This window comes from Phacochoerus africanus, chromosome 2 (assembly GCF_016906955.1).
Source record: "Phacochoerus africanus isolate WHEZ1 chromosome 2, ROS_Pafr_v1, whole genome shotgun sequence".
Lineage (NCBI taxonomy): Eukaryota > Metazoa > Chordata > Mammalia > Artiodactyla > Suidae > Phacochoerus > Phacochoerus africanus.
Window position 1 is genome coordinate 248126411 of NC_062545.1, and position 15251 is coordinate 248141661.

Consider the following 15251-nt stretch of genomic DNA (forward strand, 5'->3'; position numbering starts at 1 on the left):
ATGATTTTATAAGCTTTAACAGTAGGTGGTGCTATGAACGCACGAAAATAATTGGTAAAGCCCACAACAGAACTGTCACAGCTTTATTTTGTGACTTTACAACATAGAAATATGCCTTTAATACTTCATATAAAGTTATTGACAATACAAAAAATTTTTTTCTTTTAATGAAAATGATTTAACTTAGAAATCTATTGTGAAACTTTTGTCTAGTTTTGCAATTCTCAGATATTCCAGTGCAAAAATAGATCCCATTACAGACAGCATAAAGTGCTTGGAATGAAGGGCCAATGATAAAGAAAAAGCATGAAAACCTAGTTTCATCCTAGGATACTGGAAGGGACAAAAGAATACTCAAACCTTATGAAGTATAAACATTCTATAAAAAGGGATGCAACATTTTTGAAGAGAATTAGAGCAGTATTACTATAGTACTATATTATTACTAGTAAATAGTAACAAGGGTAAAAAATAAAAATTACTATCTCAGTATCAAAGTAATTCTATATGACACATGGCTCTTTGGAAAAAAATTTTACCTGATATATACAACCACGAGAAGAAAACAGACCAATCCCTTTAGCAATGATTACAGTGAATGATGTGCAATATTTAATAGTCACAATGCATATGCTTTCAGCACAGATACTGAAATGCAGTCGTTTGAGGTCTGGCTATTTGTTATTTAAACAATGACCTATGCTGGGTATTTGTGTATAGAGGGCTTTGTTATTGTTTTCTTTTGTATTCACAGTTAATAAGGTTTAAGGTGTCCAAAAGAAGCAAAAGCTGAAGTCTTTGAACACTTGAGAATTTTTTGAAACTCACGATTATATTCCCACAGAGATTATACAGAAATTTTACATAACTGAGCAGAGATTTGGTAAAAATTTCTGCTATAATTAGGCTTACACACAAAAATTTTAAAAACTATTTGGATAGTCTAAAAGGTAACAATATTAATGAAGTAGATGAATAAATAGCTGTAGATTGTTTCTAGCTTAAGAAATCCTTTAAATCTGCATTGAAACATATTTTTTTTCAAAGTAGTTCACAGTGTCTTTTGATTTTGTTTTTAATATGGCCTTGAAGTAAAAGAAAGGAGCTGCTCATGGTTTATAGAAGTAGAACGTGATTCTAGGGAAATGAGAAAATAGAAACTTGATTTTGAAAAATATTAAGGAGAAACAATTATTCCATGAATTTTATATCATTAAAGATAGCATAAAATATAATGATCTCATGACAATAGGTATTAGGAAAAAAATGCCTTCATTACCTGTTTACTATTTTAGAAAATATTGGCATTAATTTCTAAAAGTCATTTTTTTCCGAACAATAAGTTACATAACATTTAGTAAATTTTAAAAGAAAAAAATAAAGACTTGGGATAGTTCTGAAATCTATATCTTTAGAGTTAATATTTAAATTTTCTTAAAGGAAGAGACATTAGTAATGATATTGAAAGATCATTTTAACTTCAAATAGTCATTCTCTCATATTTTTGTTGTCTCAAGACAGATGACATTAAGCACGAATGCAGTAACATTTTTAACAAGTGTTTACTGACTGAAAAAATAAAACTGGGTCAGAAAAGTCTGAAATCATCTTCGTGTGGGGGCATTTCCTGTGTTTTTTTCATGATAGGTTAAATGATTAAAGAGATGAAAAATCTAAGATTGTCAGAATCGGGTATCTGAGATCTTCAAAGCCAATTATCTGCAGGTACTAAATGCCGTAAGCACAGGTTTTGTGCTGTTCAACAAGTTTTGAAGCTAGCTGTCTTCTCTGTGAAAGTATTCATTGTTACTCTCGTACTTTTATGACACAAACTTTCTCGGCTTTTGCATTGTTGCTATTTTCAAAAAGTGGACTGCCCAATATTCTTTTAGTGGGTTCCCACAACCACACACACACACATACACACACACACACACACACACACACACAACTAACCTATATTTGTAAACCAGAGAGCTGAAGAACATGGCACAGGAAATCTACTGAGACTTAATTTCTCCCCACGCCATCCATACATACTCAGTTATACACTCAAAAAAATACTTGGTTAATGCACAAGATACTAAAAATATTCTAAACAAACTTACAGAAACATAAATATGATGTCATGAGATCTTAGCCATCACACTGTTTTCTAGTCCCCAGGCATTAGTCAGAAGATCCATTTGCAAACTTACATGAGAAAATAAAGCTAGAGAGGCAGTGTGGCCATATGCCTCTCTACCACAGGGTTCTATAAAGAGGCCATTCCAAGGTTTTAGAAGTCACTGACAGAACTTACAATTCTAAATAACATTAAAAGAACAAAGACTTTTGTCAAAATACAACTCTTATCTTTTCCTATCCTAGATTAATTCGAAAAGCCAGAAATAATACTACACTTGTATCAAATAACATCTTGAGGTGCGGGTACCGTGATAGTAGACAATCAGGACAAATGCACATAGGCCTCCCTCCCTGGCTTCCGCGGTTTGCAACCCCAACAATGTAGTCGCTGACTGTTCTTACCAGGATCTAAATATATTTCAAAAGCCCCAGAAAGAGAACCTTGGAGACAGATTCATGGTACCAAGCAAGGGACAACAATGGAACCAAATCTCACTTTTCCATGTTACCATGTAATTTGCATGTTAAAAGTTGCACAGGACCACCACCACAGCAGCTCGTCAGAGAGGGAATCAAAGCAGGGCTTACCCCACATATGGCACCATTTTGTCACCTGCTATTTGATGATGTCAGGTATAGACTCTGAGTAGAGCAGCTTTCATAAAAGTGTGCATGACATACCATGGTGCTTTAGCCCTTCCGAGCAACTTGGCACTCGTAATTCTGGTACACTCATTGCCAGCAGTGGCAGTGTCACCGGGAAGCCAGGCTCCTGGCATGGCACGGCTTAATGAACGAGGATGTGCATGCCTTTTGATTTTGATAAATAATCACTGGCCATGATTACTTGATGAATTATTGTTGCAATCCCAGTTAGAAGACAAAGGAACAAAAAAGTACGTCAAACCCATATGTCCACTGGGTTCCATACTAGCGTCTCACATGAGTCTTAAGGTAATAAACTAAATTCAAGTCTTTTTCACAAGCCATACAACACATAGGCTACAAAGGCACTGCCCTTGTAATGGAATTTTTTTTTTTCATTGCATTGAATTGCATTGCATTGAATAGTATCAGTACAGTATCCAGTTTGCTTCTTCCCACAAAATCTTCCAGCTCTTTCCTCTGGAACACTTCGCATGGTGCAAAGGAAGGCCTAGCTCCTCCTTTCTTTCAGTCGCCCCGTAGGAACAGGATTCCTCACACGTAACTTTCTTTCACTTTCTCATCCTGCAGAAAAGATGTGAGAACAGCAACGTCCACTACTGTCTGGTTTTTATGTAATGACAGGTCCTTTAAGTGGTCATCATCACTTTGGTCCTTGGCAAAGTTTACAAATACCTGTCAAAAGAAAGAGAGACCTTATAAATACCTCAGACTTGCGCTCTTCATTCTAGCTGTGTTTTTCTCCATATGGAAACTGGGTCAGGTAGGAGAACACCAGACTGTAAACAGATTAACTAGAAAACTCTGTGTGCGGGAAAGGGGAATACTTGAACAAGCACTGACCATTAAAACCTTACCTTCTACATTACCCCCCAAACCACCAACTGCTCGATCATCTATTTGCTTTGACTTATACAGCCCTGATTAAAGGGAAGAGGAATGAAAACTAGCATTTCCTGAATATCTGCTATGTGCCAGGACCTATTTGCTACCTGATGTTATCTAATTTAAATGGGATGAGGGGCCTGGCAAAATGCCTGGCCTATGGCGGGGACTCAATAAAGTGCAGTTTTTATGATGAGTATTGTAACTTATGCTCACAAGAACCCTGTGAAGTAGGTATTATCACCTCCCTTTTTGGATTCAGGGAGGTTAGGTAAAAAGCCTAACTAGTAGTAGAAGGTCAGGACTTTAAGCTCACTCAGTCTAACTGTTCCAGGGCCCTAATGGGGGAGGGGACACGTAAGGAGAAGGGGCAGGAATCCTCATCCCGAAAAGCCCATCTGTTTTGGACACTGAACACTTACTTGGTCAAGTGTTGTCTGAGAAACTGAGTAGTCTTCTATGTGGAGTCGCTTTTTGCTCTGGGAAAGGACGCTGAATATCCTGGCCAGGGAGGACAGGGACGAGGGAAGCTGGTACTGCAGCATGTTCCGGTGCTTCTCCTTCAGGACACTTCCCGGAAAGGCATGTCCAAAGAACTCCTGGACCGGCTGCAGGTCAGGGTTGGACCCTGCTATTCGTACAACTATCGTATAACCATCTCCAAACCTGAAAACAGGAAAAACAAAGTCCAAATGGAAGATCCTCAGGAAACGTCACAAAAGAACATTTGACTCTGAGAGCCTGACTCGGAACAGAAGAGAGGTCCCTGACAGACCCAGAAATAAGTTTCAGAGAGAAGGAACCAGTTACCGTACACCTGTTCTACATGACTCACCATGCGGCGTGCCTTGGACATGAGTTCATTGACTCCTCACTTGGACCTGTGAGCTCTGGCAGACATTACAGACAAACCAAAGCCCAGAGAGATAATCACTTGCTCACTGTACAAAGCTCAGAGCTGAAGCCTCAGGATGTGGACCTGATTTGTGTTTGACTCTAAAGCCTATGCTCTAACTTTACCTGGTATGTATAAATCTTTCCATTACATCTCTAGAACAAAGCTAGAAGGTAAAGCTATTCTGAGGACACTGACTCTCAGAGAGGTTACATAACTTGTCCAAGGACATACAACCATTAAAAGGTAAAGACTGGAGTCAAACGGTTACTTGCAAATTCTAAGCCCTCATTCCTTCCACTATACCATTTTGTTCCGTTTGTTTCCCTTTATTTTAGAACCACTATGTATACATTCACAAATGAATAAATACACCATTTCTCAGTTTGAGGGATCCCCCCCAGTTATCTTTGTTACCTATTTTTCAGATGTTGGACACTGCCAAGACATCTGAACCTCCCATTGACCATAATTGCCATCCTGGTGCAAAGAGCTTCACATTCTTCCATACTGTGGAAAAATAGAATGAGGTTTTAGTTTCAGAGAGATATTCCTATAACCATCAGAACATCACCATGACATCTGGCATTTCAAAGAAACAGATTCCTGGCTTCCCACGGCATAAGTGCATCCTGTTACAAATACATGAAGATGTGGGATAATGCTGTTCACTGCCATGCTATTTACACTTATGAAAAAAGTTGGAAACGGTCCAAATGTCTACACAAAAGAAGACTAGTTAAATAAATTTGGGTATATCCTAATGGAATACCGTTGACTAATAACTATAAGAAAGGATGACACAAATAAATTTAATGACTTGGAATAATGTTCTCAAGGTTGTTAAGTGAAGAAGAACTTGGCAGATATACTAAAGCTTGCATTTGCACTTGTTAAAAAAAAAAAACATACATTGTATATAGATTTGCATAGGAAAACTCTGCAAAGAAATTGCCCAATGATAGTGATGGTTGTTTCCTGACGATGACATTGTTAGATGATTACAATTTTTTTTCTCTTTGACTTTCTGCATTTTCTATTTTTACACAATGATCAAACATACTACTTGGAAAAATTAAAAATTACACAAACAAAGAAGCCAAAGCAAGTCCTTGCTACACACCTATGAGATGTAAGCAATACTGATCTTCCTTCCTTGACGATACTTAGGGCACAATTCCACAAGAATCGCCGGGCTTTGGGATCCATGCCTGTGGTCGGTTCATCCTGTAATTAGAAGAGAGTAAGTACTATTATATGGTAGAAAAGAATCAAAGATAGATTTGGTTTTAAAAGCAAAAGTATGTTTGAAACAGCCTAAGTTTTAACTTACCATTCTATTTATTTCTTGATGAACCAAAGAACCAGATCTTACATATAAGAATGTTTCATACTTGCAACCAGTTCACTTTTAGAAATCTATCACTTAAGGAGAACACTATTTTGTGTGTGTGTGTGTGTCTTTTTGTCTTTTCAGGGCCATACCCACGGCATATGGAGGCTCCCAGGCTAGGGGTCCAATCGAAGCTATAGCCACTGGCCTACACCACAGCCACAGCCACAGCAATGCAGGAGCCGAGCCATGTCTGTGACCTACACCACAGCTCACGGCAACGCTGGATCCTTAACCCACTAAGTGAGGCCAGGGATCAAACCCGCAACCTCAGTTCCTAGGTCGGATTCGTTAACCACTGAGCCATGATGAGAACTCCTAGAACACTCTATTTTCTTAAACCAATTTAAAATTCTCCAAATAAATAGAAAGGGAAGGGAAAAAGTCCTTTCATTTCAATCATCTTTTCATAACTGACAAATAGATACTAAAAACTATTTTTGACTGAAATCTCTACTCAAGTAAGTTTAAAATTTGGGTAAAACCCCTCTCTCTTTTTTTTGTTTTTTTTTGTTTTTTTTGGTAATTCTAGTTCAGTCTAGCTTAACCTGTTATAATGTTATATAATGTTATAACTTGCTTGTCTCAGAGTAACAAATTCCAGATTCAAATAGTCTGGAAAACCTTAAAGCCTCAGCCCAAGGCTTCGTCCTGTAATAACTTCAATGTTCTTCTCCTCTACAGAAGAAAAAGGGTCAAGGGCCACTGCCTAGTCTAACCGTCTATTTCCCATTTAACTATATGTAAGGAACTGTAACCCAGGTGCTACCTGGGGGATCTTGAAGCTGTATCTACACTCTCCATCTTCAGGGGATGAACACAGATGGCACATAGAATGGTCTGGAGAAAGATCAAATCACATATCCAGCCTCAGCCACACTTGTTGGGGTTCCCCATGCCAGAGAAATAAGGTCCCTGGGGTATTTCCTCTTCTGAAGCATCTGAGGGCATGGCCAAGCCACCCCAGTGTGTGTCAAGGAGAAGGTCAAAGGGAGCATCCCTCTGGTTCTCAGAGGCCACTCTGCTATCCCTCAGCAGGGGATGGGGGTTGCCATTGCCAAACCAGGCATGCACATCCCAGACATGAAGGACTTCAGAAAAGAGATGTCTTCCATTCAGGCCAGAACAAAGTTTTCCCTTCACAGTCACACTCACCAGAAAGACCACAGGGGGCCCACCGATCAAAGCCATGGCTGTTGAGAGCTTGCGCTTGTTGCCTCCACTGTAGTTCCCAGCATATTTCTCTCCATACTTCACGAGGCCCAGTTTCCGAATCGCCCACTCACCAACCTAAGAGAGATACAAAGCGCCTTGACTTTTGCTGCATTTTGGTAATTTAATCGCCCGTTCTTACACTTGCACATGAAAACTCTTTCACTGAGTAGGACCAGATTCTACAATTGTGACCCGGCAAGTGCAGAGGAGCCAACAGCAAGGGGAAGGGACTCTCAGAGTAGGAGCTGTGCCCTTCTCTGCCCTCTAGCATCAACCTGTCCACCCATCCCTGCCCCACCGCCCCCCAGATTCCCACCCCGAAAGTAGATGCTAAGAGCCCACGCTTCATATTGCTGCATCCTTGAGGAAGAAGAACAGACTGAACTGATGGTCATGTGTGCAAGTCACAGCCATAATGAATACTGTCGAGATGCCAAAGGAGGCAGGCCAGCTTTCTGGTGCCCACAGTACCTTGCCAACTTCTTTCTCCGGGACTCCTCTCAAGAGGGCAAAGAACTCCACATGTTCTCTTCCAGTCAGTAGCTCTGTGATGGCATCAAACTGAGGGCAATAGCCCATGTTCTGATGTACTTCGTGGATGTTTGATAAGATACTGCAAAGAAAAAAAAAAATTGGTCAGGTTTTAGGCATTTAGATACTCCCTGATCAGATAATCTTGCCTAATATTTCTATAAAGTGTGCATATGTGTGACAAAAATACCAGTGAGCACACTTGCTACAGCTTGAAGGAGGACCTTTTCTGCCCCCAGGATGCCAGCCCCTCCTGGCAGTCAGGGTTCCTGCCTCCTCTCTCCCCAGTCCCTGGACCTGGCCCCCCAACACCTCTATCTGCAGAGATGCATTTCTGTGTTTCAGAATTCCCAGGTCCATCCCAGTTGCAGCACCATCTTTTTTTTTTTTTTTTTTTGCTATTTCTTTGGGCCGCTCCTGCGGCATATGGAGGTTCCCAGGCTAGGGGTCCAATCGGAGCTGCAGCCGCTGGCCCACGCCAGAGCCACAGCAACGTGGGATCCGAGCCGCGTCTGCAACCTACACCACAGCTCATGGCAATGCCGGATCGTCAACCCACTGAGCAAGGGCAGGGACCAAACCCGCAACCTCATGGTTCCTAGTCAGATTCGTTAACCTCTGCGCCATGATGGGAACTCCAGCACCATCTTTATCAACCACCTCAGTCACTATCCTGGGACTTTACCCTTAAGTATCCATCCCTGACTTGAGTCTGTGGCCCACATATAAGCGCCAAGTGCTTTGTGGTCCCAAAGTCTCCTTCATGGCCATTCAGATCCAGGGGAGGCCCAGCTACTCATGGTGACCCCTTCTGCTTTTTGCTGCCCATTCACTGGCTTGGACACTCCATGGCCCAGACCCCCTGGTGCCACTAAATACCCAACCCAGGCACCCTCCTGCTCTTTAAGGTTTTTTTGATCACAGACCCTCTGAGAATCTGGTGACATCAAAAAATAAACGAACAGAAACAATTTTACATATATTGGTGAGGGCAGCTTTTAGGCCCTATGAAGTCAAGCTCAGGTTAAGAATCCCTGATGTAAGAGAAAGCTCTATGTTACATCTAATCTGATGGCTACACTTCAGCCACCTCTGGAGAGGAATGAGTTTGACCTGTCAGCAGTATTCATCCCTCTCTGCGTATCTGATAGTACTCCAAGGTCCAGCTTTTTCCAGAGTTACGGTTGTGGTGTCCACAGACACTGGGTATGCCTGGATCTCACAGCTACACAGCCCAAGCCACTTCTTAGAACCAGGCACTGTAGCCTGGGGTAGTTTTTGCTGCCTTTGCTGTGTATCCCAGGAGCTTGGGACTAGGAACAAGCCTGGAGAAGCAGCTGTGTAGCCTTAGGCCTGCTAGTCTAGAAATTCTATTCTCTTAAACCTCCTTTACACTGCTACAGAAAAAACTTCTAAGACGGAGAGATCATGGAGATCCAGCCGTGAGATCTCTAGATTTGCTCTTTTCAGTTTTATTGGCTAGTAGCTACATGTCCATTGTTTTCAAATTGTTAGTCACCCATTAGTGCATTGTAAAATAAATGTACTTTTTCAATGGCACAGTATAGAGCAGAATAAGAAACACCAGAGTGCTCTACAAGCAGCAGGAGTAGGTTGTGTTTTACAAAACTTTTATTTAAGCTCTATTGCGTTTTTGTGTATTTACTCGGTTGAGAGGTGAAATGTGTTTGCTATTACAGGTCGTGATCAGAAAGTTTGAAAGCCATTGCCTTGACCATTTCTGTATATAAATAGCTCAGAGAAGTCCCACAAATTTAGAGTATGATCTGTACATTCTCAAATAAATAGCCTAATGCTGATAACAGTAGTTGGCACACCCTTTAGAGAAGGCAATTTGGCAAGTATATAAGCTTTTACCTTGTAGGAATTTTCCCTGAGGAAATAATCAAGATGAATACGAGGGCATATTTAGCGAAAAACAGAATGTCCAACAATAAGGAATTGATGGAAAACTATAGGCGCATGTACACACACATTTTGTGCAGCAATGTAGAATTACACATCTTAGTGTATGTAGCTCATTAGGAAAGATTCATAATACGGTCATTAACAACAAAAAATTTAAAAATCTAGTTATAGTATGATCTCAATTTTGTACTGCGTCTATGTGTGTATATAAAGTAGAAAGATGTGAGGTGATAGGGATGTTCTACCCCTGTGTTGTTGACAACAGCTACGCGACTCTGTAAATTGCCTAAAAGTCAGGGAATTGTACTTTTTTTCTTTTTATGACCACACCCGTGGCATATGGAAATTCTCAGGCTAGGAGTGGAATCACAGCTGCACCTGCTGGCCACAGCCACAGCCACAGCCACCGCAATGGGGATCCGAGCCATGCTTGTGACCTACACCACAGCTCACCCAACACCGGACACTTAACCCACTGAGCAAGGCCAGAGATCGAACCCACCTCCTCATGGATACTAGTGGGGTCTGTTACCACTGAGCCACAATGGGAACTCCCTGCATTGTACTCTTAAAACAAGTAAACTGTATGGTATGTAAATTATACCTGAACAAAGTTGTTAAAAAAATAGAGTGAGACTAAAATGAAATGTAAATAGTAGTTATCTCTAGGTAGAGGGATTATAGATGATTTTTATTTTCTTCTTTATGGCTTACTGTATTTCAAAATTTAAAAAAAATTTTTTTTTGGCCACGCCTGTACCATGGCAGTGACCTGAGCAATGACAATGCTGGATCCTTAACCTGCTGTGTCACAAGGGAACTCCACATTTCAATATTTTTTCTTTCTTTTTAAGCTTCCCCGTGGCATATGGAGTTCCTGGGCCAGGGATGAGATCCGAGCCACAGCTGTGACCTATGCCACTGCTGTGGCAATGCCAGATCCTTTAACCCACTGCGCTGGGCCAGGTATCAAACCTGAATCCTGCAGCTGCAACTATGCTACAGATCCCCTTGCACCACAGCAGCAACTCCACATTTCAACATTTTTATAAACAATATAGTGCTGTTATAATCAGAAAAAATAACAATATATTCATTTAAATAAAGTTTTAAAAAAATCTTCAGGACAAAATACGGACTGATTTTCTCACCTATTTTTGTTAAGAAAAGCATCTCCTCCAGTAACAGTGGTATCCCCAGTTAACATCTTAAAAGTTGATGATTTTCCAGCCCCATTAACACCCAGAAGTCCAAAGCACTGAAAAAGATTGGGTAAGCTGTATAAGCAAACTACGGAAAATCTGAATATAAATATAAATATAAATCAGCTTCATTTTTATGTAACATGATCCTAAAACATCATTCTTAACAGAGTCAAATATTTACATGTTTTAGAAATCAGATAGAGATTTAAATATATGTTTTATAATGGGACCATTTTAAGTGATGGTGTATTTGTAAATATTATTTGAGTCATCAGGGTAAGGCCAAAGTTAATGTGTGAAGAAGCATGAAAGCCACCAAGTCAGATTTTGCCATCCATCTAATGTGGCTAAAGGGCATATAGGAATACAAACATGAATGAGAAGGGAGAAAAATCTATTTTTTTAAGTCTATTTGAATTTCCTTATCATCTTGAATGGATCATAAAATCTTTTTTTGGATGTGCATGCTTTTCTTAAATTGCCTGAGATTATCCAAAACCATTCACTTTTGACATCTGGGGTCTCCATCCTTTCAATGACTGATTGTGCAACATAGGTATAAACAGAGACCCCTTTTAAAATCACTTTAAACCCCTTATAGACCTTGTTGTTTGACTGGAGCAGAGACAGTCCGAATTATGAGGGGCAAATCCAACACAGACAAAGTGTCTTTACCTCGCCGGGAGGAATGCCAACGCAAATCCTGTCAACAGCAGGCTTCCTCTTCCTTCTATATATCTGCAACAAAAGGCAAAAATTCATGAGCCGCAGTCACTTACAACTGTCCCAGACAATGTGGAAGAGGGAATTACGACTTCAGCACACCATGAAATAAAACTCATCAGTAAGACTAAGTCACACATTTGATATGCTAAAGCTTTGGTCCACCTCTGTGGCAACTGGCTTCCGAATCACTCTGAAACTCAAAATACAAGTGAAATTTCTTTTTCTTTCTTGACCTAATACCAGCCTTTTAAAAAACATATTGGTTATTAATATCTACATAATTTTTTTGTCTTTTGTCTTTTTAGGGCCACACCCAGGGCATATGGAGAGTCCCAGGCTAGGTCAAACTGGAGCTGTAGCTGCCGGCCTATGCCACAGCCACGCATATCTACATAATTTTAAATTTAATATATAAAGATATTGTAGCTATTTAAAAAATTAAGTTCTACAGGGTAAAAGCTGGTTATTAAAACTTTGCAAATATTGAACATATCACAAAAAAGCGAATTGTTGGGATTCTGGCACCTAGAAAGGGCTGAAACAGACTCTCCTCTTAAGCAACTGAGATTTACCAGCTTTTTGGACCATGAAACTCAAAATCAATCATTTTATTCTCCCTACCTCAGCTTTGAGTTGATACACAATGTTAGTATGTTTTAATAACATATAAATGTGAGTGTGACTATTCACAATAGCCAAGACATAGAAACAACTTAAATGTCCATCACCAGATGAACGGATTAAGAAGATGTGGTATATATACACAATGGAATACTACTCAGCCATAAAAAAGAACAAAAGGAGTTCCCGTCATGGCGCAGTGGTTAACGAATCTGACTAGGAACCATGAGGTTGCAGGTTCGGTCCCTGCCCTTGCTCAGTGGGTTAACGATCTGGCGTTGCCGTCAGCTGTGGTGTAGGTTGCAGACGCGGCTTGGATCCCACGTTGCTGTGGCTCTGGCGTAGGCCGGTGGCTACAGCTCTGATTGGACCCCTAGCCTGGGAACCTCCATATGCCGCGGGAGCAGCCCAAAGAAATAGCAAAAAGACAAAATAAATAAATAAATAAATAAATAAAAATAAAAATAAATAAAAAAAAATAATGCCATTTTGCAGCAACATGGATGGAACTAGAGACTCTCATACTAAGTGAAGTAAGTCAGAAAAAGACAAATACCATATGCTATCACTTATATCTGGAATCTAATATATGGCGCAAATGAACCCTTCCACAGAAAAGAAAATCATGGATGTGGAGACCAGACTTGTGGTTGCCAAGGGGGAGGGGGAGGGAGTGGGAAGGACTGGGAATTTGGGGTTAATAGATGCAAACTATTGCCTTTGGAATGGATAAGCAATGGGATCCTGCTGTAATAGCACTGGAAACTATGTCTGGTCACTTGTGATGAAGCATGACAATGTGAGAAAAAAGAATGTACACATGTACGTATAACTGGGTCACCTCGCTGTGCAGTAGAAAACTGACAGAACACTGTAAATCAGCTATAATGGAAAAAAAAATAAAAATCATTATTAAAAAATGTAAGTGTGAAAAACAAATATACTCAAGAATGAGCATTCACATTACAATTATTCTCAGTAGGGTTTCTTTAATTACAAAGTCCCCACGGTGTATTTTAAATAGAATTAAATTGACAGAAGCCTGGTATAGACACACATTTTAGGAAGCATGCTCTTTTTACTAAGCAAGTCAGCAAAATGCTAGTTTCTAACACAGAAAGCTGAAAAAACTGAAGAAAAGTTGTTATAGCCTGGCATTGCCTCACCTTAGTCAACTCCTTGATTTCCAAGATATCATTCTGTCCTCCACCATCAAGAATTCTCTGTCTTTCCCGCCTCACATCTTCATCCTCATCATTCAGAGGAGGAAGCTTTGCCTTTACAGGTCTGAGGGGGGAGAAATTTTAAAAAAGAATCAACCTTTCAAGTCATGTTCCAAGTCACAGACCGTTTCTGAAGCGGTCCTATAAAATTCATGCTCCAGGGTTTCCAGGATTGGCAGTGTTGGGGGCCCACGGGAGGAAAATCGAGTCTGATATTCTGCTTTGAGTTCAAGTCAATCCAACTACCAGCAGCTGGGGGTTTCCCTGTGCTGCTCCTCCGTGACACTCCACCACCACTCCCTGAGCTCTGCAAGACAGCTCACCTGGGTCTGATGAAGAATCTGTACTGAATCAGCACCGTGATGAGGAAGAACACCACCCCTTCCACGGCCATGGCGAAGAGGTTTCGCCCCACCAAGTCCCAAGACAGGGGTGAGACAAAGCGATTCTCCCCTGGTGGACACAAGGCAGAGATGCGGTCTGAACAGAGGCACCAAAGACCACAGCCCTCCCTCAAATTCAGGCTCGAATTCACCTATGTTCCTAGAAACACCATTGGTTATTGCCCATGACAAGGAGGAAGAATAAGGGACTCCCTACTTTCCACTATCTTCTGATTTAAGATAAAGTTTTGGGAAAACATATTGCAACCCAGTATCAATTGGAATTTCGGAGCATGTGTGTATTCACTCTGCAGCCTCATCTAAGACATCTCATGTTTCCTTTTTAATGAGACACACCAAAATCCTTGGCAAAAAGGCAAACAATCTCAGGTAATTTTTAGGGTCAGTATTTTAACAAAAGTTTCACTAAGAAAGATCAGAAAGCACTTAAAAAAGATGCCCCTTTCAGTAGCATATATAATGTAACTTGATGACTCAATTCACCTGGTCTTACGTAAATATTTCTTAAGTTCCTTATACATCTCCTTTGTACCTCCAAGTTAAAAAAAAAAAAAAAAAAGTCCCTCTTCTATGCCCATTAAATAGCATAGCCCATTCTAACTGGCTCTAACTATGAGCCAGTCAATAAAGAATAGTAATGTGGCCGCAGGAGAAATATTTTTTAAAAGACTCTAAAGGTAGAAAGAGCTGCAGTAAATTACCTTTTCATAGACTGTGTAAAAGGTAATATTATGACCGCATCTGCAGGTCCATGATTTTCCTAAAAGAGCCAAAGTCTGCATCTTTCCTTCTGATTCTCTGGCCTGTATCTAATTCTTGAAGCTGTGGTTTGACTTTTCCAATGACTGACAAATCCCACCAGTGTTATCAGGCTCTGGGTCCAAACTAAAGACAATTTTTTCCTTACCTCCAAAACTACCCTCCCTCCGCTTGTGCCCAAGACTTGTGCCACAACCAGCTGTGTTGTCATGAGCCCTATCAGTGGAGAGATGCCCTGTGCCCAGTCACCAGCCTCTTTCTAAAACCAAGGCCAAAGTACCAAGGCTCATGCAAACGGCCATTGCTATTAAAACATCCAGCAACCCCTGCTGTCACTCACCAAACCTTTCCAAGGCATCAGCCATTGCCTGGTTTTTCACCATGTCAATGAGCCCCCGTCCCAGGCAAAAATGTGGGAAGATCAAGAACACAGACTTCAGGATATCATTGATGTTATTCAGCTTCTAAAAAAATAAGACAGAGAGAGATTGTATGTCTTTCGTGATTCAGGCTAAAAATTTATCAAAAGTGTAAAATATGGGAATGAAGAAAAAATTTGATTCCCTGAGGTCACACTGAACCTTTGAATTCAGACACCAATAAATAGCAGTAGCTATAGCCGATGATATATCACATAATAAAATGTTGCTCTTTAGAAAATTTGGAATAATG

General features: G+C 40.4%; 1 protein-coding gene across 7 annotated transcripts in view; it reads right to left on the bottom strand.

The window, feature by feature from the left end:
• Positions 1-65: 65 nt before the first annotated feature.
• The window catches only part of ABCA1 (ATP binding cassette subfamily A member 1), a 132385-nt gene continuing 117199 nt past the window's right edge, over positions 66-15251 (bottom strand). For 6 of the 7 annotated variants that reach the window (XM_047768083.1, XM_047768084.1, XM_047768079.1 and 3 more), the window contains 11 exons: positions 14920-15043; positions 13740-13869; positions 13360-13480; positions 11522-11584; positions 10793-10899; positions 7653-7794; positions 7122-7256; positions 5697-5800; positions 4991-5083; positions 4101-4344; positions 66-3468 (listed from right to left, as the gene is read on the bottom strand). In XM_047768083.1, the coding sequence (XP_047624039.1) occupies positions 3328-3468; positions 4101-4344; positions 4991-5083; positions 5697-5800; positions 7122-7256; positions 7653-7794; positions 10793-10899; positions 11522-11584; positions 13360-13480; positions 13740-13869; positions 14920-15043 (1404 nt within the window). In that variant the 3' untranslated portion in view covers positions 66-3327. Of the gene's footprint in view, positions 3469-4100; positions 4345-4990; positions 5084-5696; positions 5801-7121; positions 7257-7652; positions 7795-10792; positions 10900-11521; positions 11585-13359; positions 13481-13739; positions 13870-14919; positions 15044-15251 lie in introns of those variants that run through there. The other variant, XM_047768085.1, reaches the window with a different exon arrangement.